The sequence below is a fragment of the Drosophila navojoa genome, chromosome 3 (assembly GCF_054131105.1).
Source record: "Drosophila navojoa isolate 15081-1374.11 chromosome 3, UAZ_NAV_1.0, whole genome shotgun sequence".
Classification (NCBI taxonomy): Eukaryota; Metazoa; Arthropoda; class Insecta; order Diptera; family Drosophilidae; genus Drosophila; species Drosophila navojoa.
The window spans coordinates 15,562,257-15,587,371 of record NC_142891.1 but is presented as its reverse complement, the minus strand read 5'-3'; the positions used below and the strand labels follow the sequence as shown (position 1 = coordinate 15,587,371).

Genomic DNA, 25,115 nt, shown 5'->3' with positions numbered 1-25,115 from the left:
AACTTTTCTATAGCGCTGCCCAACTTTTACAAACTTCTTTGCTTCCATACGAACACGACATCAACACGTTCTGGTTCCTTTTATTTCCCACTGCATTAATTAGCTCATATCTGGCCGCAAAAGTGACCAAAACAGTTGCCATTAAAACTTGAACAACAGCATAAATATTATTGAACAGCAAAAGCAGGCGAGAGACTTTTGTGTCAACTCGACAGAAAATGTTTGACCATTGCCATGGCTAATAATGCCAACAAGAGCGACAATAATAGAAGACCATTGTCATTATAGCAACAACAATGATAATAATAAGCATCATAATAATAATAGTAATATCGACGAACTATTGAACGACTTCTTTTTCGGGTGTTTCTGTTGAGCTCAGCGGAAAAATTTGCAGCTAAGCAACATCCAAAATAAAAATCGAAAAAAAAATCGGAAATGTTTTTGACCACTGGGCGTTGCGTGTGTTTGTATGTGGGTGTGGGCGTGGCTAGCAACGATTATGCGAGTATGATTTATAGAGCAGGAGCAGTTGAAGTTTCAGCCCGCTGCTCGTTGATTTTTACGAGGCGCGCGATAAGAACTAACGAGAAAAGTTGCAAGAAAATTGGGCGCGTAATCGCATCTAATGAAGAGTCCTGCCAGCGCTCGAACAATGGCTAACGAAATTTGTCATCACTCAGGTGGCTGGCAGTCTAAATACAGTCGACACCTTTTCGGCTGACGCCAAAAACTTCAATGGCATCATTAAAATGCGCCGCCAACTGGGGACGAGGACAGCGGGGAGGGGGGCGAGCACTCACTTAAATTGAGCTGGCAGGACACTTGGCCACTTGGCCACTTGGCTGGCAGCCAGCATAAATATGACTTATAAAATGTTCGAAAAGGACTTTGGCAAGCAAATTGGCTTGTCAAGCAGCGAAGTGGCTGAGAGTAGCGCAGCACTCGGCCGGCGGGCAGTCAGCGCGGCTCCCGGCGGATACCTTTGTGAATTTCGTAGATATTTATGGAAAACTTGGCTGCCTTTGTTGGCCAATGATGAATTGTTTGATGGCAAGGACTCGCGCTGCTCGATGCTGTCGAGCGAAAAGCTAAATATTAATCATACGCAACGTGCGCTGCGCCAAACTCATTAAAAGGCCAAGCAGCACCGCTGTAAGCCCAGTGAAAAGTGGAAAAACATTTAAGCAGCAGCGGCAGCAGCCGTCGACGAATCAGAGAAAACATTTTCAATTCACCCAAGCGAAATGTAATTTAAATACAAATTTTGGAGACCAAGTGCCCTCAGGCACGGCACTTGCCGATCATCAATTGGCATTTTGAAGTGGCCGACATTTTGGCTTCAGCTCTGTGGCGTTCGTTTGCTTTTGGCCTGAAAATTCATTAGCCCAATATTGAGCCAAAGCACTCCGAATGCAAATTTGTTTTAGCCAAAATGTAATTTTCAATATGCGAAGCACCCCCAGAAACTGCCGCCAACCAGACGCACTCGCTTTGAACTTCAGTGCCACTGGGCTTGTGGGCGTGGCACTTTATTGCCAGCGATTATCGTCGCTTCATTGGCAATTGCTGCAAATTACTTTAAATGGAATCCGAACTGAGAATGGAAGGGGAAGTGGAAATGGTAATCGAAAGGGAAATGGAAGATGGCAAGTTTCATCAAACTGAAATCAAATATATATATAGTAAACACACATTAGCTTAAGGCGTGGCATTCATTAAATATTTATTGCGTCAAGTGAAAATAATTCTCCTAATGCAATCTCCAGCAATTAAATGCCAAGCTCAAGGAATAAATCAACTCAATTACAAATTCATTTACTTGACCTCAAGCGAAACGTTTATCGAAATTTGTTTCTTTTTATCACATTGATTATATGAAATATTTTAAGCTGCCAAAGCGATTAAGAGTCTATAATTAAAACGCCAAATGGCATAAGGCCTCATCGCTATCTATATACAAACTTGTATTAAAGTTTAATTAAATTTGTCAATGATCGTTTTTTGTTTATACTAATACCGAAGCCTTTTTACAGCGAAATGCATTTCCATGAAATGTTGAGCGTCTGTTAATTAGTTGTGTGTACAGAAATTCCTTTTTATTTTTAAGCTGCTTGCATATGGAGGTTTTTTTTTTTCTTTATTTAGTAATTGATATATGACTATAATAGTTTTGCTGAAAAATTCCATGTGTTGATATTCTACGCAGTAATTAATATATAGCACTAATCGTTACAGCTGCCAAGTTCCTAGGCTAGCCTAGAAAAAAACAAATGAATTATGTGAGTGGAAAAGTTTGTGTATCATATTCTGATGAAATTGTAGAGGCAGCTGGTAGATTGACAAGAAAGAATTATTTTGCTGTAGCCGTATTTAATACATATCAATTTATATGTCTAAATATTTAGTTAAATAACTAAGTTATTCCACTTATAACATACTAAAGCGTGCTTTCTCTAAGCATCTTAGAGAAAGGCAAGTGAATTGAAGGTGATCCATTTTCAAGCTAGAGAAAAGTTGCCTTTAGTCAGGTAAAACTAAAACTGAATACTCATGAAACTCATGAAATGACATTTAAGACATGTCTTGATAGATTTAATGTATTGATATTCTCCATTTCCGCTATTGCAATATTATTTAACTATATAATTATATGATTATCTCTTTTATTTTTAAAGACAACAGTCTTTAAATGGAAATGAAACCGTTTGTGTTGCAATGACAAACCTATTGAATATCATGTAAATTAAGCATTTTAATTTAAACAAATTTATTTAGCCCTTATATTAAATAATATTAAATTAAATGTAAAAATATATATAAATAAAAAAAAATATATATATAATATATTATATACAATATACAAAAATCAGGTATTGTAAATATTTTAAACAGCCTTAAGTACTTTGTAAACTTTTTTGAAGATTGGCAAAAATCGATAAAGTAGCTTAAGTGTTGGCAAGCAAAACGAATGGCACTCAATAAATAAGATTTTGATGAAAACAAAACGTAAAATAATGAGGAACAAAATAGCGACGGAGAGAGAGAGAGAGAGAGAGAGAGAGAGAGAGAGAGAGAGATAAATATTGATATTAAAAGCCGGTTTACAGGTAATCAATAACAGGTGAGCGAGTGCATTGAATGTGAAACTGAGCGACCGGGAAGCGCTATTGAGAGATGATTTTGCTAGCCCGCAAACTGGGCCAAGTGTGCGCCAAAACAAAACCTCGGGTAATTACAAAATAGACTGTAATTCAGGCAGGTTCCGATCCATGGCAAAAAATGGCGAAAAAAAAAACAGTTGGCAACGCAGCCACAGCTGAATTAGCCAGAAGAAGTGAGGTAAAAAGAGAATCAAAATGTGAGCAGCCAGCTGTGGGTCCGCTGGGTACAGGCCACTTCAAAGTATTCGCGCTGTTTCGCGGCGGCATTTAAAAGCGTGAGCTGAAGCTGCAAGCGGTTTAGTTCCTCGCCGTAAACATAACTAGTCACAACAACGCGGCCCAGAGCGGAAGCCGGTGATCAGAGTTGGCCAGCTAACCAGTTAACCAGTTGAATATTTAACCAGTCGAGAGCCAGGAGCCAGTCTCAAGGGGGCAAAGTGAATGCGCGACTCGTTTGGCGGTCTCTTACTATTGTTATTTGTTATTGCTCGCATTGTTGCTGCTGCTGCTGCTGGTGCTGTTTGGCAAGACGAGAAATTCATTGTCAACGCTGCCCTCGCATTCCACGCCAAAATGCCGCGCATGCCAATGATCGCGCTGCTGCTGCCGCTGCTGTTGACAATCATGTGGTCAGCGCAATCGCAGGCCCGAGCGCTTGAGATAGATCCTGTTACGGAGCCCAGCCCAGAGGAACCTCGCACAGAGGCAGCGCTGGGCCCAGACGAGGAGGAGACCACGTATTCGGGTGGTCTTGAAATGAACACGGTTACCATTTCGGTTGACGCGGATGCCATCATGACCACCGACGATGGCGTACAGACGTTCACATCGCTGCCGGAATACACGACCACGGAGGAGCCGCTGCCCGACTCAGTGGTGCAGCAGCTGGAGCAGGAGCGAGCGGAGCGGGACGGCCGGCTGACAACTAAGGCGCCAACTACTACAGAGGAGAGCACGGCTGCGGTTGAGACAACGACAGTGGCACCCACAAATGCAACAACTGGAGCAACCACAACACCAACAACAATAAATACAACAACTCAGGAAGCAGCCACAACAACTGCTACCCTGGCAATGACAACAATGCAACCAGAGTCAGTCACTGAGCTCGCGGCCCTGGAGAAGTCTCACAGCTTGCTCAACCCGAAGTCAACCATGTCGAGGCTCGTTGAAGAAAGCCAGGAGATGAGCCTGGAGTCCCTGTCGTCCCTCGGAGAAATGGGCGGCTACATGACCACGGAGCAAACCGCCATGATCGCCGAGGAGGCCGAGTCCTACGGCAGCGAGCCGACGACGAATGTGCCACTGATAGATTTCAATACCAGCGGCTCGTTCTCAATGGACGCAATGGCATCGGGCACGGAGTCGTCGCTGGCGGAGCAGAACACATTTATGGAAAGCATGTCCGCTCGGGTCGAGTCCACTACCGAAATGGATGCGATGCGATTCATGACCACACAGCCGCCAGAGGCCGAGTACGAGCCCCAGGCAGAGATGATCACTGAAGCCAGCAACAGCAACAGCACCACGGAGCGCAGCATAATGCATCTGCTGAGCCGCCTGAGTCTGAACATGATTACCCAAAGACCGGGCGTTGAGCCGGAGGCAAGGTTAATTACCACAGAAGAGTCCGTCATGCAGACGACGTTTGACACGGCCAGCATTGAGGGAGAGAGCACCACCGAGCCAGGCACCGAAAGCACACTTGCACCACCCAAGCAACAGAGCCTGTTCGAGGCTGCGCCTATCCAGGGGACCACAGAAGCTGCAGCAGCAACGACAGTGGCGCCTGCTAGCACAACAGAGGCACCACTGACCAGCAGCACCACCACCAGCAAACCAACCACCGAGCTGCTAACTAAGGCAACGCGTGCACCGCGCATCGAGCGCATCTTCAACTCCGATGGCGTTGAGGTGCTCTATGGCTATTCATCAGTGAATCGCTCCTAAGCGCGCACCACACATACCAATCACCAAAAATGACCTTGTCAGGGTCAACTTGTCATACAACATCACAGCAAGAACAACAACAACAACAACAACAACAATATCGACAGAAAAAGACATTTTCGTGCTGGATTTTTCCAAATTCTAAACGAGCGAAATATTTAAATATATTGTGATAAACTAAAAGAAAGAGAAGAAGATGAAGGAGAAGAAGAAGTAGAAAAACAAAACAAAATAAAATAGAAATAATATTGTGCAAATTATTGTGTGGCTAAAAAAATAAAATCGATTTTATAATTTATAAATAAAACATGAATTACAATAAAACATTTCATTTCGTGTTTGCCTTAGCCGGGAGTGTCAACTGGCAGATACCCTGTATAGATTTACAGATGTACAGATAAGAGAGGTCGATTCTCTCTCTCTCTCTCTTTCTCCCTCTCTATCTAAGTCGGCTTCAATATAATTTGTCCAGGATTAAAAAACTTATTCAAATATCTAAATTTTTACTCTGCGTATACTTAATATAAAAACATAAATATCATGAATTCACTTATGAAACTCGCATACTCCAAAATCTTTGCTTGAGTAATTAATCTATATTTAACACTGCTTTAAGTACTTACAAATTTGATGCAACATCAAATTCCATCATGACCTCCTTTAGCAACGGCAGGGTATTCAAAATGTGCTGCTATACAAACACACGTACCATTCGTATTTGATCCACATATGGGTTTGGTATTGCATTTGCATTTGTGATCGTAAATAAACAAAAAAGAATGGCATCATACCGTCGAGAGAATCGGCCAAGTTGGAAGCTTGAATACGCTGCATAGCTCAAGAGGCAGGAGAAGGCGTAGAGGTGTGGCAACCGGTATGTGTCACTGCAGATATTGAACTCGCCAACTTGTTTTATTACCTAACTAGAGAAAAGCCAAGCATTTAGTTGTAAATTAAAGTATAAATTCTGGGCATGCCACTGTTTACTGGTGTATTATTTATTACAAATATATTATGATAAGTTTACTTTGATATTTAGTTGAAGTTTATGTTGTGCAGTGCACTCAGCGAGATAAACACGGAAGAGTGAATTAAGATTCAACAGATGTTCACTTGACCAATTAACTAACTGGCTTCACACATTTTGAGTCATAATTAAAAACTCTATAATTACTTAATTATTTAGTATCATTTTGAGACATTGTTAGATATCTGAGACATCGCTGTAAATTATAATAAATATGTCTAAAATGCCACTTAAAGCATATTCACTGATAAATATCATCATTAAATTAAATACTTTAGTCTCTTTAAGCTCTTCTAACTCGTAGACATAGACTGGGATTCTAGTAGTGGAATAACTAAATAAATTAATTAATTTCTCTCTCTCTCTCTTACATTCCTTAGCTCTTCTAGCACATTGCCATTTATACAGGGTATCTAATAGCAGCACTGCCATGAACTGCAGCAGCTTAGCAAACTCATTTTGGGCACTGCTCTCAGTCAACCCACCAGCGAAACTGTATGCTGCCCACCTGTGTTGAAAAACCGGCATTAGCCAAAGTAATCGTCATACATTTTTGGGCTTTAATGTTCCGGCATGAACAGACGCTGACGCAGACGCAGACGCAGACGCAGATGCCAATTGGGGCCCTGATGCAGACACGTGGATGGAGACTGGTCTATGAAATCGAAGCTGCAAATCTGGTTTGACAACGCACATTCATTCATCGTTGTCGCCGATGGATATATAAATCGATCTCAATATACATATATGTACTAAAATTTTGATAAACATACGAGCGATCTATTTGTACTGGATTAGTTGACTTAGGGCTTTTCGGTTTAGCAATGATTATCACGTTTCCATTCGAAAGAGTGGGCAATAAAATAAATAAACACATCGAACTCATTTCCATTCGAACTTGAGACAGGCGCTAAAATGCATGTTAAGTGCGGGCCATGTAGCTGATAATGAAGAAGAAGCAGAAGTGATTGAAGGTTTCCAGCTAAGCGGGTTTTTCTCCCTCTCTCTCTCTCTCTCTCTCTCTCTCTCTCTCTATACCAGCTGACTAATCGAACAATTTAAATTGATACACATTAACTCGGGCGATTATTAATCAGTTAAGAATGTGAGCTGAACGAATGAATAAGAGAAGAATATATTTATGAAATAAATATACATGTGAAATAAAGTTAAGAGAATTGGTTGAACTAAACAAACTCTCTGCCTATTAAATTCAGAGAAGTTTTCTAAGTGGGCTTTTTTTTGGCTATGCTCTCTTTTTATCCCATTCTCCTGCATCTCTCTTTCTTTTAGCCGTACCCTCATCAACTTTGATACGAAATTATTGCATTTACGACATTAAAATTAAATTATATTAAATATATAAAAATAATAAGTAAACATAAAATTAAAAAAATATAAATTTTTTAAAAATAAATAATGAAAAGTATTTTATAAACATTAAATAAGTCAGACAACTTTGACTGAGAAGGTTTCTTCGATTTTCAACAATTTTGACAGCACCCAAAAGTCGGCTTTACGGAAATAGAGTAGAATAGCACAATCCAATGAATCTGATAAAGCATGAGCCAATAGCGCCTGCCGAGAAGGTTAACGAGCAGCAGCACCGTCAACGGAGCACGCATTGTGATAAATAATAAAAGTTTTGAAATATTTGAGTAAACCCAATTGTCTGCTATAAAATAAATATTTCTCAACTAGCCAGAAAGCTCTTGCCTGGTCTTGTCTGCGCTTTTCCAGTTGCGCTTTTCCAGTTGAAGAAATAAAATAAATACTAGAAATACAAAAATCAGTGCACCTGAACTCAAACCACATCTACTAATCCACTAATCACCTCTATCAATAATGCCACCTCATGTCTCTAAAAAAATGTCACTAAATAAAAACAGAAAGTGATCCAGAACTTCTCGAGCAGCAGCTGAAAATTCAAGAACCAAAAAACCATTGTTATTGCGATGCTTAGGTTAAACTGTATGGATGATATTTAATTTATTATTCAAGTGTAACCAGTATGCCAATCGAACTCTTAACTCTTTTTATTTAATTAGCTAACAGCAGCAGTCTAGTTCGGGTTTAGCAACTGATTCCTGGTTTCTTTGCCACTGACTCTTGCCTTGCCTGTTCTTTTACACCTTCACTCTCTCTCTCTCTCTCTATCTCTCTCTACAGTACTTGTATGTTTCGTCTTTAAGCTTCGGCAGGTTTTCAACAATTTCGATTGCACCCAAAAGTCGACTTGAATAAAATAAAGTGGAACGGCAGCGGTGGAGCTTTTAGCACTTGGACCTTGCTTTTAATAATTGTCGTAGTGCTAAACGTCATTGTGGATACGATACGGTATATACTCTATATACTAACGCATATATACTTATTACTCTCGTTAATTGCTTTCATTTGCTCTGTATATTACGGTAAACGTGTCACGAAACCAGTCATCCGATTGATCCGCTCGCCGCTGGCTATATAAAGCGGCAGGTGATCTTGCATTTGTCAATTAACATCCCAACGATGAAGTTCTACATGCTGTTCGTTCTTCTGCTGATTGCACTGGTGGCAGTTCAGGCAGCACCAAGGCGCAGCCGCGGTGATGGTGGATCCAGCGCCACAGCAAACGCAAACGCCAGCGCCGTATCCCAGGGCGGCGGCAGGTCCTCGGCTAGCGCAAATGCATCTGCCAATGCATCTTCCAGTGGCGGCCGTCGTAGGGGCTAATCATAACTAAGAAAATGTCTTGAAAACTGTCGAATAAAAACAATTGCTTACCGTAAAGTTGAATTTTCTAACTTGTCTTTGTTACTTATCTTAAGCGAAGCGATTAAGAACTACTATATCAACAGACCTTTTTTACGTGTGATCAATGAAGTTAATCATTAGCACTAGGTACAAATACCTATAGACGATTTGATGACAAAGGGGGAAATCCATCTAACGACACTAAGTGCATGTGGCTCATTAGGTCTACCTTTACCTATAAACTTTGATAGAAACAATTAAAAGAAATATATATTACATAAATGAATAAATTAATATACATAAATCTCCAAATATACATATGTATATTTAAAAATATTTATATAAATATTAATTATAATATTTATAGAAAACTATATAATTTATGCAATTGCCCACATATTTATGAGCAATAATTTATATATATAAGAAGAAAAAAAATTAATTTTAATAAATCTCAGTCCCTGTGTTGTTATGGTTCTGTTTTTTGTTTGTACCGGTTCTACACTTAATAAAATAAATAAATAAAGTAATAAATTTACTTTATCTTCTTATTCATTTAAAAAAAAAAAAAAAAAAAAAAATTGAAATAGTCATATAAATCAAGGCATTTTCATTATATATAGATAGATAAGTCATAGACTTGATTGTTTTAAAATGTCATGGAAGAGTCTAAGTCAAATTATATAATAATTGTATCTCGTCTTATTGAAAAGGTATCGAAATTTAATGAGAATTAAGTCCTGTTCAGTTTCGACTGACGTAATTGTCTCTAATATGTCGTAAGACTGTGTCTTTGCGAGGATGTCTATAATTTTTGTACTTTAAACTTCTAACACCTCAAACGAAACAATAGCGTTAATTAAAAACATTTCGTTTATTGTGGAAGTTTGGCGAGTCAGTCAGTCACTTGACAATTCTTTGCAATCAGCCACTGAAATCGGGAGTGCACGCCTGTAGGATGTTCTGCACCCAAAGAATGCATTCTACAATTAGAATGGTGCCTGTGCGTACATAATCCGCATATTGTTATCCTCTGCTTCTTTCATTCCGAAAAAAGTCTGGCAGAACCAATATACCCTTCTCTTTTGGAATATTAGGGAGAATAATAATTTGCGAGATAGCCAAAAACAGATTTGCATTTCTGCAGAGCAGTAGAACCCGTTTTGCCGATTAGATTTGCTTAAGCAATTTGCATCATTAGTGAGAACATAATATTTATAAACAATGGGCGCGTTCAACATGTCAATAAACAATGTTATTAGCTCACATTTCTTTGTCGACAGTTGGAGCTAAAAGCAAAATACAAATTCGAAGAGAAAAATATCTAGAATGTATAGGACAAGATCAAAATATATCGAAATCTACATTCAGTCAGCTGATATCCTTTTGAAATATTCACATCTAACTAATTATTTTGCAAAGTGTATTTTGTGTGTTGTCTGCTGCATATCTAATTAAGTCGTTTGTGCTCTGTGCATTAGCAAAAATTTAATAAAGTTGTTTAAAAAAACAACTCAAAATTTATCATATATGTATATATATCGAGTATGAACGACTGCAGAATACTCATTGACTGACCAAGAACATATATATTAAGAAATTGATATTTATATGCTTACAGTTTTCCATACACATATATAGAGTATTGGTTGTTCTGCCCTGCCTAAGAAATTGGAGATATCCAGATGAATTTATATATATGTATATTCAAAAGATGAGGATAACAACCATTATATATGGCAAATTTTCAGGTGCCTTACGGCATTTTGTTCAAATGCATATCTATGTCAAAGATTGAATAGCCATGAAATATATTGCCAAAAAATATTATAAAACATATGTGTGTAGTTTAAAAAGCTAAAATGCTAGAAGTCTTCTTGTTTGTGTTGCCGTAACGCCTTCGGTTTGGAAGCGCTTTGTTTGCCAGGCAGTTTGAGGAATCGAGCATAGATATCCACCAGAATTAAAGGAGGCTTCGAGTGGCTGCCCAGGAATCAGTCAGTTGAATTAAGGTCAATGCAGTTTGTAGAAAGTTGGGACTCTTGAGAACTGAGTCAACGATTTCGATCTTTACACAGCCATTTTAATTTTTGTTCCTGTTCCTCCTATCCGTTGGTGGTCTTTGGGCTCTTCCTTGTCTCGCCCTGGTGTCTTTGGTTTGCTTTGATGGTGATTTCGCCGCTTTCGCTGACTTTTTAGCTGGTGGTGGCTGCTTCGCCTGTTTTGCTGGCTTCTTGTGTTCATTGCCTTTGGCCTGCTTGCTTTTGGACTCGTTGCCTTTGACCTGCTTGCTTTTGGCCTGCTTACTCTTGCCCTGGTTACCTTTGGCCTGATTGCTCGGCGGGGCACGATTACCGGAGCCACCTTTCTTAGCGGTCGAGGAGCTGCCTCCCTCGTCAGCCAAACGGCTTTGAAAATATATGACAGCGAGCACCGCCAAGAAGAAGGCGATCACAATACACAGTCGCATGGTAAAACGTTACGAAACTGTTAAATTTGCGTGTATAAATACATAAACATATAAAAATGTTAACAAATAAATATATTCTATGGAAACTTAAAATTTTGTTGAATTTTTAGGTGTTTCATAACTGAACAGATGATGCTTGGAGTCTGAAGCTTTTCGCCTTGATGTAAACGAAATGTGAATTAAATCCCAAGGGTTATTTGATTCGGACTTTCGAACAAAGCTTGCAAAACTAACGAATGAATGGATTGATAAGATCTGTATGATCTGTATAATGAGATGTTGATGAGATCTCAGAACATCATTTGCGCCATGCCAACTAATTGGTCATATAGTAGGACCACAAAACCATTAAATATAAATATAAAAGGACTTTAAACAAGACAAAACATGGACAAATTGCTTTTCAAATTTTAATGTAATTTTATATCAAAGCATATGCGTTTCATAACTTTCATAAATTGTAAATTTCATAAATTGTAAATTTCGTAAATTGTATTATTAACAGCACCATCATTGGACGAGCAACCGAGCTGCCGATACAGAGAGCACCATGATAATTAATCCAGCGAAATGAGTCGGCGGCCCTTGAAAGCATTGGGCAAAAACATTGCTCAATGCACTTGCGGCATTTCTCCTTCTCTTCTTAGATGGCTTAGATGGCTTAGATGGCCTACGCTTCCTATAAGAATCTTCATTCCGCGGCTCCACGAACTTCTTGTGCTCCGTGATATGCTCGTCCAGGGGCAGTGCTGTCTCATTACCACTGAATGTGTTCACAACGGCAGTCTCATCGGCATTGCACCCTAGCCAGTAAACGGACAGGAGCGTGGCCAATAAAACGCTGATTACAATCAAATTATTCATAGCACCCTTTCTTTTCTCTCTAAAGAACACAAGACTTTAAGGGTTGGACTAGACAATATCTTGGGCTAAGACTATTTGGACACTTTTCTTATCTTCTATTCGGCAATGGCAAAACTATTTGCAAACAATTTAAAACTACGAAAATTTGGATTATTTTTTTAGTTTTTTTGTATTATTTATTTGATGTGTCTACGGAAAACCCAAAATTCTCTGAACATTTGTGAATAAACCATTGTAATTAGTAAATTTTGTGACATGTGGCGCAGTGCAGCTTCGATCAATATACAAGGCTATGCTTATGACATAGGTTGCGATAAGATGGGAGACATCTCCAAAAAATGAATGAAGTCATCTTTTCTTTTTGTTTCAATATATAAACATCACATTATAAAGAATGAAAGCTGGATATTCAGAGATGCAAAAAATTCACATCTTGCTGCTAATCACATTAGGAAATTAAAGCATTTGAATAACAACAAAAAAGCCCGAGAATCGAACGGAAATACTCTGTTCTTGAACTCGAAATAAGATAAGAGCATTTTCTTCTTTTCATGTATATTTATTTCATAAATATAAATAGACTAAATCACTTTAAAAAATCTGTTCAATTCGGCAGGGCTCTGAGGATGTCGTTTGGTTGAGGCTCAACCGCGGGCATTGGCAGAGGAGCTGGATGAGGCACTGGCGAGGCCGCCGCCCTTGGCCGAGGCGTTGGAGGAGGAGGAAGCGTTGGCATCGCCGCCGCCGAAGCCGTTGGAATTGGCATTGGCCGTAGAGGTGGCACTGGCACTGGCACCACCGGCACCACCAAAACGACCACCGCCACCAGTGGAAGTGGCACTGGCATCAGCATTGGCATTCGCACTGGAGCTACCACCACCAGGACCTCCGAAACCACCTGGTCCGCCGAAGCCACCGGGACCTCCGAAACCACCTGGTCCACCGAAGCCGCCTGGACGGCCTGGTCCACCAAAGCCGCCTGGACCACCGAAGCCGCCTGGACCACCTGGACCACCGAAACCGCCTGGACGGCCTGGTCCACCAAAGCCACCTGGACCACCAAAGCCACCGGGACCACCGAAGCCGCCTGGACCACCGAACCCGCCTGGACCTTTGCCAAAGCCTGGTCCGCCCTGCGACTGGGCGCTGGCGTCGGCATTGGCACTAGCACCGCTTCCTTGGCGCTGTGGTGCAGCTGCCACCACGGCCAGAATAATACTAAGCACAACGAATATCCTCATGTTGCTGCTTGTCCGAACTGTTCGAAATCCGCTAACAAACTTAATGCTCAGAAGCCGAGCGTCTCGCCTTTTATAACACTAAACGATGGATGATCTAGCCGCGTTAGACGACGATATCAATTAGCATAGTTACATACAGATGAAAATCAGAAAAGTAGACAAAACAGCTAAGCGCCTAAATTATGATGGAATTAACTGCCGCGAACAGATTCGAGCTCATCAAATTGAATTGTGCGGCGGAGGAAAGTGTGCGAATCTCTTTGGGCAAATAGATATTGAATGTCTGGGTTTCTCTCGAACCGGTTATGGACTGTCTGTATATATATTACGATTTTTAATGTTTTTTTTTTTTCAGCTTGACTTGCAAGTTTACTTAGCTTCGGTACTTTTCTTTATTTATGCCTTAAATGTTTGCCAGAAGAGAATTATTGTAATACTTTTTTAGCCATATCTCAGACATATATGATATTTGTATAAGTGATCTTTAATGATTTCATATTTTTGCTACGACTGAGCCGATTCACCGGTTTTTCCTGCAATCATAGGAACAGAGCCCTTCCGTTATTTTGGGCAAACAAACATACATACATATATTCAAATGTGTAACTTGTTTCATAAAGACAAAATATGCAAAGGCTAATGCCCATTTATATGCTAAAACCCTGATGTTGGCGTACGAGATAAGAGTTATATCACTAACTGGAGTTTTGATGTGATAACAGAGGTTTTATTGCTGATTTCACCGCAATTTGATCAAGGTTCATGAAGCACACGGACTTGAATCTAATTTGACTTCCGACTTGCCAAACAAATACAAGTGTTCTTATCGACCATGCTTGACTGGAAGATACCCAGCTTATTGTGTTAGACATATACCTACATATTATGTATATAATTAGTATAGGGTTATCAGAGCTATATTTCATTCTGAGAGCATAAATATGACATTCAAATTCAAAGTTCAAGGTGGTCCCTTCAAACATATAAAACATTGAAACGGTTTAGTCAAGGCAGCTTGTTGAGCTGATAAGAAATTGGAGCGTTTTTTTTTTTTTCTTTTTTTTTTTTGAGTTAATTTGATGAAACTAATTTTTATATCCCTTTCGCTTATTCTTCAAACAATATTGTCTGCCCCGGGAATAATAATAATGATAAATATATATATCCTATATAATGACTCGTCTTTCCGTGTCTGTTACATACGTTTGCCAATAATTATTATACCCTAGACCCATGTTTTCTAGAGGAGCTCAACGTATAAGAACAGGCCTGTAATCATTTGATTCAGCAAATTTAATCCGCTATCAAGTTTTTAATTATCAAGAACATAAACCATATATTCAAATGAGCTGCACTACAATACCGAGCGTAAAATGTTGTTTAGCTGATAAACAAAACACGAATACAATTATATAGATAATAAATTATTTTCGATTATTGTTTTCGTATTTATTTTGTTTGGCATTCAATTATTTAAATTTATGCGGCTGAAATGCCGGTATTTTGTTTTCTGGAAGTTTTTGAGTAACATCAAAACAGAAATGAAGCTTTGGTGGTCCAGCTGTAAAGATTTTTTTCTCTGTCTGAAAATATATAAGTCTAATTAGAAGGCTGTTAAAGCTAAACATTTTGCCGAATTTAAGTAGGTCAATGCATTAAAATTGTCAGTTGATGTGATTATAGTACTCTAGTACTCTATTGATGATACGATATTAGTATTCATTAGGCGTAAAGACCTATCTGTCTTTCTCCTGATCTATTTATTATCGCATCTCTATAGATAATCAACAGTGATTAAAAAAAAAAAAAAATAAGAATAAGATGCATAGAGATACTTATATATAATAGATGTTTATATATCTATTTCTATATATCAAAGAAAATCATTCAATAAGGATGCCTTCAGACATGCAAGCAGAGTATATTAAGAGCTCGTGCCAAAATGATCCTATAAAAACTAACATAGTCATACATTTTCTTACACGAGCAGAATCTAATAAGCATTTACACATCATCAGCAACAAGCCAATCTCATGAGCACATTGCAAACAAATAATGAATCCATATAGATATCTGGATGGACATATACAATCAATTGAAACAGACATTCGGATTTCACTCCTCCATTTTTGTTTTGTTTTATTCCCATTCGTCAGCTCGTTCATTTATTTTAATTACATTAATTGTCTAATAATCTAGGGCTTAGCCGCGGAATCCACTATTTGTGTTGGCATTAGCGTTGGCGTTGGCGTTGGCGTTGGAGCCACCAAATCCACCAGAGTTACTGTTGGCTGCGGCATTGGCACTCGCTGAGCTGCTGCCGCCACCGAATCCACCGCCGAGCCCGGGACCGCCGAATCCGCCGAATCCGCCGGGACGTCCACCGAATCCGCCGGGACGTCCACCGAATCCGCCGGGACCACCCCCGAATCCACCGCCAAATCCAGGACCACCGCCGAATCCACCGCCAAATCCAGGACCACCGCCGAATCCGCCGGGACGTCCACCGAATCCGGGACCACCGAATCCGCCACCGCGATTACCGCCGAATGATTGTGCATTGGCATTTGCGCTGGCGCTGGCACTTGACCCACCTCTACCAAATTGAGGGAGGGCCGAAGCAACGGCAACGAGCACGGACAGAGCGATGAACAGTTTCATGATGAGGCTTCGAGCTGACTTCACAAACTTAGCTCAGAGATTGTCGGGCGGCAGGTTTTATACCTTTCAGTCCCGGGGATATCCCGTGGTCTCAGTTCCAATCAGCCGGCCGCAGATAGTGATGACATAAAGACAAGAGAGACAGAAAGAGAGAGAGAACGAGAAAGAGGGAAGAGAGAGAGAGAGAGAGAGAGATACTTTATTGGTTTTGCGTAACGTCACATTCACAGATTAACAGATTCGGTTTCAGTTTCAGTGCTAACAACAACAATAACAACAATAACAAAGCCAAACGAAATATAGAACAAAAACAACAAGCGGCAAATGATCATCAAAACGAATTATAATAGTATTGTCAATTAGCTAGACTATAAGCGACTATAAGTGACATGACGCCTATACTCTACGTCCAGCCGCCGAAGCACATCAACCGGTTGGCTATCGACTGTTTAATTAGTCCCTCGGCCAGCAATATTATTGATACTCAAACTTGGGCGTGCCCCTCGCACCACGCTGCTCTAGACTTTTGTTCGCTTGAGCTTTCAAAACAAAAATAGCCAAAACAAACAATAATCTCAGTTTTGTTAATATAATCTGATATCTAGTTTTTAATTATCGAAGAATAGAGCATATTCTTGATCACCTTACAGAACAGCTCAAAGCTTAAGCTCGACTAATTCAAGACTAAATCTAAGCCGATATATTTTGGGTACATCCAGTATATACAATCTCTATAATTACTGTGTAGATTTAGAATTAGAATTGCTTTGCAATATTTTATCACAAAATACATAGATCATTTAACTATTATATCCATATAAGCTAACTCTTGTGAACCAGTTCGCTGAACCCCTGTACGCAACGCTGTCGACCATAAACGCTTGCCAAACTAAAACAGGAATCTATTTATTTTGTTTATTTTCCTTAATTTGAATTCTGTTTTGTTTTTTCTATTGTCTTTTTTTTTTCGCTAATTATATTTTAAATTATTTTAATTTATTCTGGCCACATAATGAACTAAGTTATAATTATGTTGTTTTTTTTTTTCCTATAATATCTAACCAATATATATTTATTTTTCTATTAGCATTCTATTTATCAGCTACTTTCGAAATTTGATCAGCCTAAAAATAAATGTTACCTTTCATTGATTTTCTATATGTGAGACACTCAGATATATTAGTATTATATAATTTGAATTGGCAGCCAAATAATAAAATTGTCGTGGCCATACTTTCGGGAGTACGAACTTAATAATATGGCAAAATATTAATATTGGGCTCCAAAAAATATGCAATATTTAATATCGTGAAATCGTATGGAATCTTCCAAAATAATCAATATTATTAAACAAATTTAATAACCTTTAATTAAATTAAGCCACGTTTCCAAAATGATCCACAGATAACTAATATTCTCTGTTGCGAGCTTTATGCAAGGACTGTCATTCTGCCATGATATATGATAGATTGTATACGTAACAATTCAATACTATTATCAATACTACTACTCTTCTGTTAACCATACTTGAACTAATATTCCTACTGCTACTACTACTACTACTCGTACTTATACCACTAGTATCCAACTACTACTCGTATTTCGTATTCTACTACTATTCGTTCTTCAACTACTACTAATCGTACTTCTACTAATAGTATCCTATTTTACTGCTACTACTACTCGTATTTCGTACTCTACTACTATTCGTACTGCTACGACTGGCGCTTCTACTGATGTTCTTACAACTACTACTACTACACTACTATTTCTGCAACTTCTATTTATTATTCTAAAAAATTCACTGCTACTACTATTATTACCTATTTTATTTCTACTTCTACAGCTGCCTCCACTGATACGAATTTTATTACTACGGCAATCGCTACTAATTTTATTCCACTACTATATTATTAAAAACTTTTATAACTATTTGTACTTTATCTATATAATATAAAAGATTTCTAAAAAAAACAAATATAACTGAAAAAAACTTATTATATTCAATTATAATTTTTAACAGAATAAAAATCATTTGTTAGTATATTAGTACATACATATATACATTTTTCTTCTCTTTACTAAAAATCGAAAATCCCACTCATTATTTACCTCCGCAGTACCTCATCGCATTGTCGTCTATCTCGACCCCTTTTCGGGTTTGATGAGCATTAGCTGAAGCGTAGCTAGAAACTTGTATGTGCGAATATTTTAATTGCTCTGCTCACATATATGCCGAAATTAACGGGCGTTTTATGCAGCTCTTATAGGCTACGATTCGTAATTGATAAACAAAAAGAAAAATAAACAATAGAAATAAACCAGAAATCTAAACAATCAGCGAAAAAGTTATACTTCCCAATGTCAACAGAGGAATTATAATTTTGAGACGAGTTTCAGGTATTATCATAAAACCGAGATATAAAAGCTCCATATAGATTCGCGGTCAGTTCAGGATGTTTAGATGAGCTAATACTCTGGTTTATCTATATGCTCAAATCTTTCATATGGAAACTTGATTCCCTTCAAGCTAGACCCCCAGCACAAAGCTATAGTACTACTTGTATATATTTTCAGATTGAGTTGAGTATTCAGCACAAACAACTATTTATTGACTGCATACGCATATTAAACTTATACAAATGTTAGAGTATTAAGCTCCGACTGCTCGAATTTAGCCGCGGAATCGTCCACCGAATGCAGCCGAAGCCGATGCTGAGGCAGAAGCTGAGGCAGCACCGCCGAATCCTGACGATGCACTTGACGAGGCTGAAGCTGCGGCTGAGCCGCCACCACGGAAACCACGTCCGCCACCACCCCTGCGATAGCCGCCTCCGTATCCACCGTATCCACCAAATCCACCGAAACCACGACGACGGAACCCACCACCGAAATGAGGCAGTGCAGCCGCAGCAGCAATCAACAGCACGAGCACAAACAGAACTCTCATTATCAAACTGATCTGAACTTTTAGCCGGTAGCAAGTAAACTGATTGACCCATGTCGAGCCCTTCAGCTTATTTATAGTGGGAGCGTTTAGCGTTTATCATTACATCGAACTCGTCGATTGGCCATCATGAATGAGAAATCGACTTCTCGACTCTCAGTTCTCAGTATTCCTCAAGTAATTAACTGCGCCTGCATCAGCGTCGTTATAATTGTAGACCTCAGCGAACAGGAATGCTCAGCACAGTGAATGCAACTCGAGTAGGCAATGCCTTAGGTCGGCGGAAGTATCAGACTTTGAGGCAAATTTATTAGTCTGGCTCCTTATAAAACTGATTATATAGTCAACAAAATATATAAAAATGTATCTATATACATATATACATATATATATATATATATATATATATATATATATATATATATAAAAATTAAAAAAATAAATAAATAAATATATATATATATATATATATATATATATATATATTTATTTATTTATTTTTTTAATTTTTATATTATTCTTAAAATATAGAGCATTTTGTAATCGAATACGATTCGATGATAAATTAAACAGTGAAAATCTTATAGGATAAACATAATAATATTAATACAAATATAAAATAATAATAATAATACAAGTTTATTTATTTCTTTATTACTACTTAATTATTTGTATATGGAATTCCATACCCAGTTGGAAGGCTTAATTCACAGCAGAGTATTCGCGATATCGATTTGTGCAGTGCATTGTGGAGGTAAGTCCCCCAGCCACTTCTCACATAGATACGCATGAGTATTTGCAATCGAATGCGGCTTCCACAAAAATTCCTACTCACGATTTCAGCAGAGTCATTTGCATCCGCATCAAATACAAAATATTTTCAAAATTCAGTGTCAAGTGAGATTTTATTTGGATTTTAATGAAAATTTATCAACGGCAGCAGAGCAAGCTTGTATTAATCTGCCTAGACTGATTGAAACAACAGATCTGATCGGATCTCAGGGTATATCACAGTCGGTAGTTTGGAGTGTTAGGTAGAGTATTTATTATATTTGTTTTTGTTTTTTTTTCTCTTTACATAATTTTTTTTTTTTTTTTAACTAAGGTAATAATTTATAATGTCGAGGGCATAATAAATAATCAACTTTTTAAATATCTTTTATTTTACGATTTTTTTATCAACTAAGTGAATATTTTGTGTCGGTGCATTTGGTACAGACGAAATGGCTTTAACCACGGAAGCCACCGCCTGCGGCAGAAGAAGATGCGGAGGCAGATGCCGAAGCACCACCGCCACGACCACCACCTGCGGCAGAAGAGCTGGCCGAGGCTGACGAAGAGGCTGAGCCGCCGCCACCACCGCGATTAAATCCAGGACCACCAAATCCAGGTCGACCACCGAATCCTGGGCCACCAAATCCAGGACCACCAAATCCAGGACCACCAAATCCAGGTCTACCAAATCCAGGGCCACCAAATCCTGGGCCACCAAATCCAGGTTTACCAAATCCAGGGCCACCAAATCCTGGGCCACCAAATCCAGGTCGGCCACCAAATCCAAATTGAGGCAGCGCCGCCGCGGCAGCAATTAACAGGGCCAGCACGATGAAGATCTTCATATTGCTCCGAATGCTAGATGGATATCTTGTTTACTCTTTGAAGGGGGCACTCCAACTAATAGAGCAAGCCCAAGCCACCCGAATTTATACGCTGCGTGAGTGAGTTGCAAGCGATCGAACCACTCGAACTCAGACTCGATCGGTAGGTTTTGAGCTGCAAGTGAATGTCGAGTGGAGATGCCGCATCTCGCCCCAATTAACTTTTATTTTGTATTTTATTTGACTTCATTCTGATCAAAGCTTTCAACACTTTTAACGTTAGAGCAGAACTTCATAATCATGATCAGTTCAGCTGATAATTTCATTAGCCAATCAGATAATATCCACGTTAGCAGACAAAGTTCTGGCAAAATATATCTAAATGGAGAAGATAAGGTAGGTCTTATCTTGCATAAATTACTTGCATATGTATACGCTCATTAGCTGCTCTGATTAATCACAAATCATGTTCCTTCCCAGAGACTTGATTATTGACGATACGCTCACTAGAAGCGTGGCTATTGGGGAAATACTAAATCAGCCACGCATTTGTCTAAAAGTGCTAGAAATTCGCATTTTGTATATATATATATCGAGTATATTAACTGGAAATGATAAATAAAAAATTTTTACCTTAATTTTGAAGACTTTAAATTACAACAGAATCCTCGATCGATTTTGGATTGGGTGTAAGCATTATGCGCTGGGTATATATATATGATTAATAGTTAATTAATTATTATTAATAGCAAGAAGTATTTAAAAAGAAGAGAAGGTATTCCAAGAGATAGTTCAAAAAATTTGTTTTTCAACTAAATAAAGAGTTAATTAAAATGATTAGAATGAGTGAAATATTTGTACACATTCTTTGCCAACGCAAAAAGAGGGGCATTAAAGTTACGGATTGAAATAAAGCCCAAACAATTTTAGTTAATGTCTTACAAAAATAGAATGTTTTTCTGTTAAATTACTATTTGATTATCCTATAGAGCTAAGCGCCTTAAGCCACATATGTTAGCACTCGCCAATGGCACTATTAGAATTATTTTTCGACCCGGATTATGTTACTGCTGTGAATCATACACAGCCTTTCTAGAAACACTGAAACGTGGAAATTGGGTTTTCAGTTTGTTGTTTTATATATTTTGTAAGTCTTTTTAACATAACTTATAACTAATTTAGCGAACATTTAGTTAACTCAGGAGCTTCAACCAAAGAAGCCACCGCCTCCAGCAGATGCAGATGAGGAGGCAGACGCCGACGAGGAACCACCGCCTAGACCACCACCTGAGGCAGAAGAGCTGGCAGATGCTGACGAGGAGGCTGAACCGCCACCACCGCCGCCACGACCGAATCCGGGGGCACCGCCAAATCCAGGACCACCGCCGAATCCACCAAATCCAGGGCGGCCAAAGCCACCACCATAGCCGGGACCGAATCCACCACCAAATCCTGGACGTCCGCCAAATCCACCATATCCGCCGCCGAATCCACCGTATCCTGGACCACCAAATCCAGGTCGGCCTCCGAATCCTGGGCCACCATATCCTGGGCCAAATCCAAATTGTGGCAACGCAGACGCGGCGGCGATCAGCAGGGCAAGTACAATAAGGGTCTTCATATTGTTCGCGTTTTCTTTGCAGGTGACAGTGCGACTGATGGACCACAGCCGAGCCACCCAAATATATATGCTGTAAGTGTGAGCCCGAGACGACCGAAGCACTCGCACTCCGCCTCGATCGGTTGGGTGCGTGCGTGATAAATGAGTTGACGAACGGAGTTCGGACATCTCATGCCATTTACCGGTTTTCTTTGCTTTTATTTTTCATTATCAACTTTTGGCTTCATAATGAACAGACAGCGACATCATCATCGTGTTCAACATCAAACAACTTCATGATCTGTTTCGTTTGGCTAGCCGGCTTTGAGGTCTGTCACTTGACCGGGTGAATCCCAGAACAACAACACGAAACAACAACACGAAAGCAACCAAATTAAAATACATAATTATGTACATCGAATTGTTTACGCATTGACTTGATAAATACACTTATCTAAGGTTTGTTTACAAGTGGCTTATTAATAATGTTTCGCGGTCAATAATGATGCTTTGCTCTTCCTGGTTTGAGGAATTCCCCGCGTACCTACTACTTTTATATTGCTTGCTCGCTCTCTGGCTCTCTCTTTCTCTATCTCCCTATGTATAGCAAATTCTACTCCAAAGACTTGTTCATCTTGAAGAGTTTATTCGCCTTTATATCCAAAGCGGTTTCTATGGCGTTGTTACAAAGCAAATCACAAATAGAAAACAAATAAAATTTCGAGAAAAATCATCTCGCGTTCAGTTCATTTCATATGCGTCAAAAAACAAATTTAAAAAAAAAAAAATTAATTATAAAACATGTTTGATTAATACCCTTTGAGATGGGTGTGTTTATAATCAAAACCTTGAACCTACCTGAACATATTCTTATTATATGATTAGTATAAGTTCTATTATGCTCCTGATTTTGTATTTTTTTTTTCTTTAGATATATTTAATACTAATTATATATATTTGTATATTAATAATGTGTGTATTTTTTTTTAATATATAAATTTAATCAGTTATATTGATATTTAATAAGAAATAAATAAATAAGTCATATTAAAATTTATATATACAATATTAATATTCATTTAAAATTTATTCGTAACAAAATTTCGTTGCTTTGGTTTTAATAGCCTTCAGTGCCATCTGCCGATTTATGGTATTATTTTTGTTGTTCGCCAAATTCGGCCTACAACTTACTAATGAGAAATTATAATAGATTAGCAATGGGCTAGACTTGGACTTATTTGCATTTCGCGGACGTATTCCTATTTCACAACTACCTTTTCGAAATGTGAATACCCTTAATGTTATGATTTTAATTTTATTTTACGAATATAAAGTTTTCAAAATCTGAAAGCCATAAAAACTGTGAATGTGTAAATCATGGACATAAGAGCCTATTTTATATGCATGAGACAGATAGAAGAGGGCGTCTGCAGCCTTTTGAAGTATATTAATAATATTCAGCTGAATCAATAAATAGATAGGTTGATCTAGACCAATCTTTCAGTCTCTTATTGAATTAAGAACTAAATTTGAATACAAACATTTTTAAATAGATAAAAGATAAAGAAAACTAATCAATATCAGCAAAAATATATAAATATATGTATATGTAAAAAAAAGTTGAAATAAATATAAAAGATTCTCTTATTAGAACTTCTACTCAACTATCTGCTAGGCTTAAGCCATTCTCACTTAGCTCTTAAATATTATTCACCAAATCATATACAATCTTGGCTTAAGTGTAATTATAGCTATTAATTAAATATCAATGAGATACGACTTTTCACTTGAGCTTATAATGCCTCTCCAGTTGTTGACAATGAGTGTTAGCAAAACCTAGTACCAGTTGTGTGTAAAGATTCATTCACAGCCAAGTAACGGGGATTATTACTACCTGAGCACCTACACTGTATAGTATAGGGTAGTGTGTATTTGTAGTATGCAAATAGAACAATGATGATGAACACTTTCAGAGATCTGAAATCACAGCCGCTGCTGTAGGTGCTAATAAATAGGGAAAATACAAAAAATAATAATAATATACAATAGTTGATGTGATGTGGGGTATACAAGGCACATGGAATGGAAGAATAATGAGCAGAATAATATATAAATAAATAATCATATACAATATTGAAAGCAAAGTCAAACTGATTGGCAAATTAGTATCGATGAATAACATTATAGGAGAGAATTTATTCTCAGAGTCTTGCAAATGAAAGTAAAATCTTAAATAAATGTATACAATTGTTAGGGTTGTTAACCTTTGAAAGGCTCTTTAGTTACTTATCTAAGTAGAGAATACAGCAATGTGTCAAACTTAAACTTAAATACTAATAAAAAAATACTTAATATACCATTGTTAATTAACAAACAGCATCTTTCTAGTCTACTCTCTCTCTCTCTTGCTATACATATACATATATATATATACATATATATATGGCGAAACCAGTTTCAATGTCGTCATTTGAGAGATCACACGTGAACGAACTCGTCTTGAGTTCTAATGATAATATGACGCTATGCGACTCATCGTTCCAGGGGTTTTCCGACTGGTGAAAAGTTTTTGTGATTTTTGCATTTGGTCAAATGGTTGTTAAAATCAATACTAATTCAATAAATTAGCACCGAAATTTCGGGGAAGTCCGCCAGCCCCTTTCCAAATCGCCAACCTGTGCCATAAAATCGAGCGGTATAACAAATGATCTCAATTTAAATGTTTATTCAAGCAGCTTTAACCCAAAATGTAATCAAAGCTTTATCCAATTTCTTTTCTCTACTTTCAAATTTGTCACAACCTGAACTTATTTATTCATGCAATAAGGCGCCCAAGCAAACAAAAAAAGCCCACGTCACA

General features: G+C 38.3%; 5 protein-coding genes across 10 annotated transcripts; 1 reads left to right on the top strand and 4 right to left on the bottom strand.

Moving 5' to 3' along the window:
- The first annotated feature begins 3,121 nt into the window (after nt 1–3,121).
- On the top strand, nt 3,122–5,440 carry LOC115562265 (uncharacterized). Its single transcript, XM_030383408.2, has one exon. It carries the CDS (start codon nt 3,606–3,608, stop codon nt 5,112–5,114), a length of 1,509 nt encoding a protein of 502 aa, XP_030239268.2. The 5' UTR covers nt 3,122–3,605; the 3' UTR covers nt 5,115–5,440.
- A 7,306-nt stretch (nt 5,441–12,746) lies between these two features.
- On the bottom strand, nt 12,747–13,513 carry LOC108649980 (uncharacterized). The gene is made up of 3 exons (XM_089257143.1): nt 13,287–13,513; nt 13,215–13,232; nt 12,747–13,160 (listed from the first exon to the last, which is right to left on the bottom strand). Exons 1-3 carry the CDS (start codon nt 13,447–13,449, stop codon nt 12,853–12,855), a joined length of 489 nt encoding a protein of 162 aa, XP_089113269.1. The 5' UTR covers nt 13,450–13,513; the 3' UTR covers nt 12,747–12,852.
- A 2,049-nt stretch (nt 13,514–15,562) lies between these two features.
- LOC149091774 (uncharacterized) lies at nt 15,563–16,163 on the bottom strand. The gene has a single exon (XM_089257144.1). The coding sequence runs from the start codon at nt 16,108–16,110 to the stop codon at nt 15,652–15,654; it is 459 nt and encodes a 152-aa protein (XP_089113270.1). The 5' UTR covers nt 16,111–16,163; the 3' UTR covers nt 15,563–15,651.
- A 4,036-nt stretch (nt 16,164–20,199) lies between these two features.
- LOC115562263 (uncharacterized) lies at nt 20,200–20,676 on the bottom strand. 6 transcript variants are annotated; one of them, XM_089257973.1, is made up of 3 exons: nt 20,572–20,676; nt 20,481–20,529; nt 20,200–20,447 (listed from the first exon to the last, which is right to left on the bottom strand). In XM_089257973.1, exons 1-3 carry the CDS (start codon nt 20,674–20,676, stop codon nt 20,287–20,289), a joined length of 315 nt encoding a protein of 104 aa, XP_089114099.1. In that variant the 3' UTR covers nt 20,200–20,286. The 6 variants fall into 6 exon arrangements, with proteins under 6 accessions (XP_089114099.1, XP_089114100.1, XP_089114096.1 ...); XM_089257974.1 differs by having other exon boundaries at nt 20,496–20,529; XM_089257970.1 differs by having other exon boundaries at nt 20,481–20,676.
- A 1,094-nt stretch (nt 20,677–21,770) lies between these two features.
- Nucleotides 21,771–22,406, bottom strand: LOC149091773 (uncharacterized). Its single transcript, XM_089257969.1, has one exon. It carries the CDS (start codon nt 22,274–22,276, stop codon nt 21,863–21,865), a length of 414 nt encoding a protein of 137 aa, XP_089114095.1. The 5' UTR covers nt 22,277–22,406; the 3' UTR covers nt 21,771–21,862.
- Nucleotides 22,407–25,115: the final 2,709 nt, after the last annotated feature.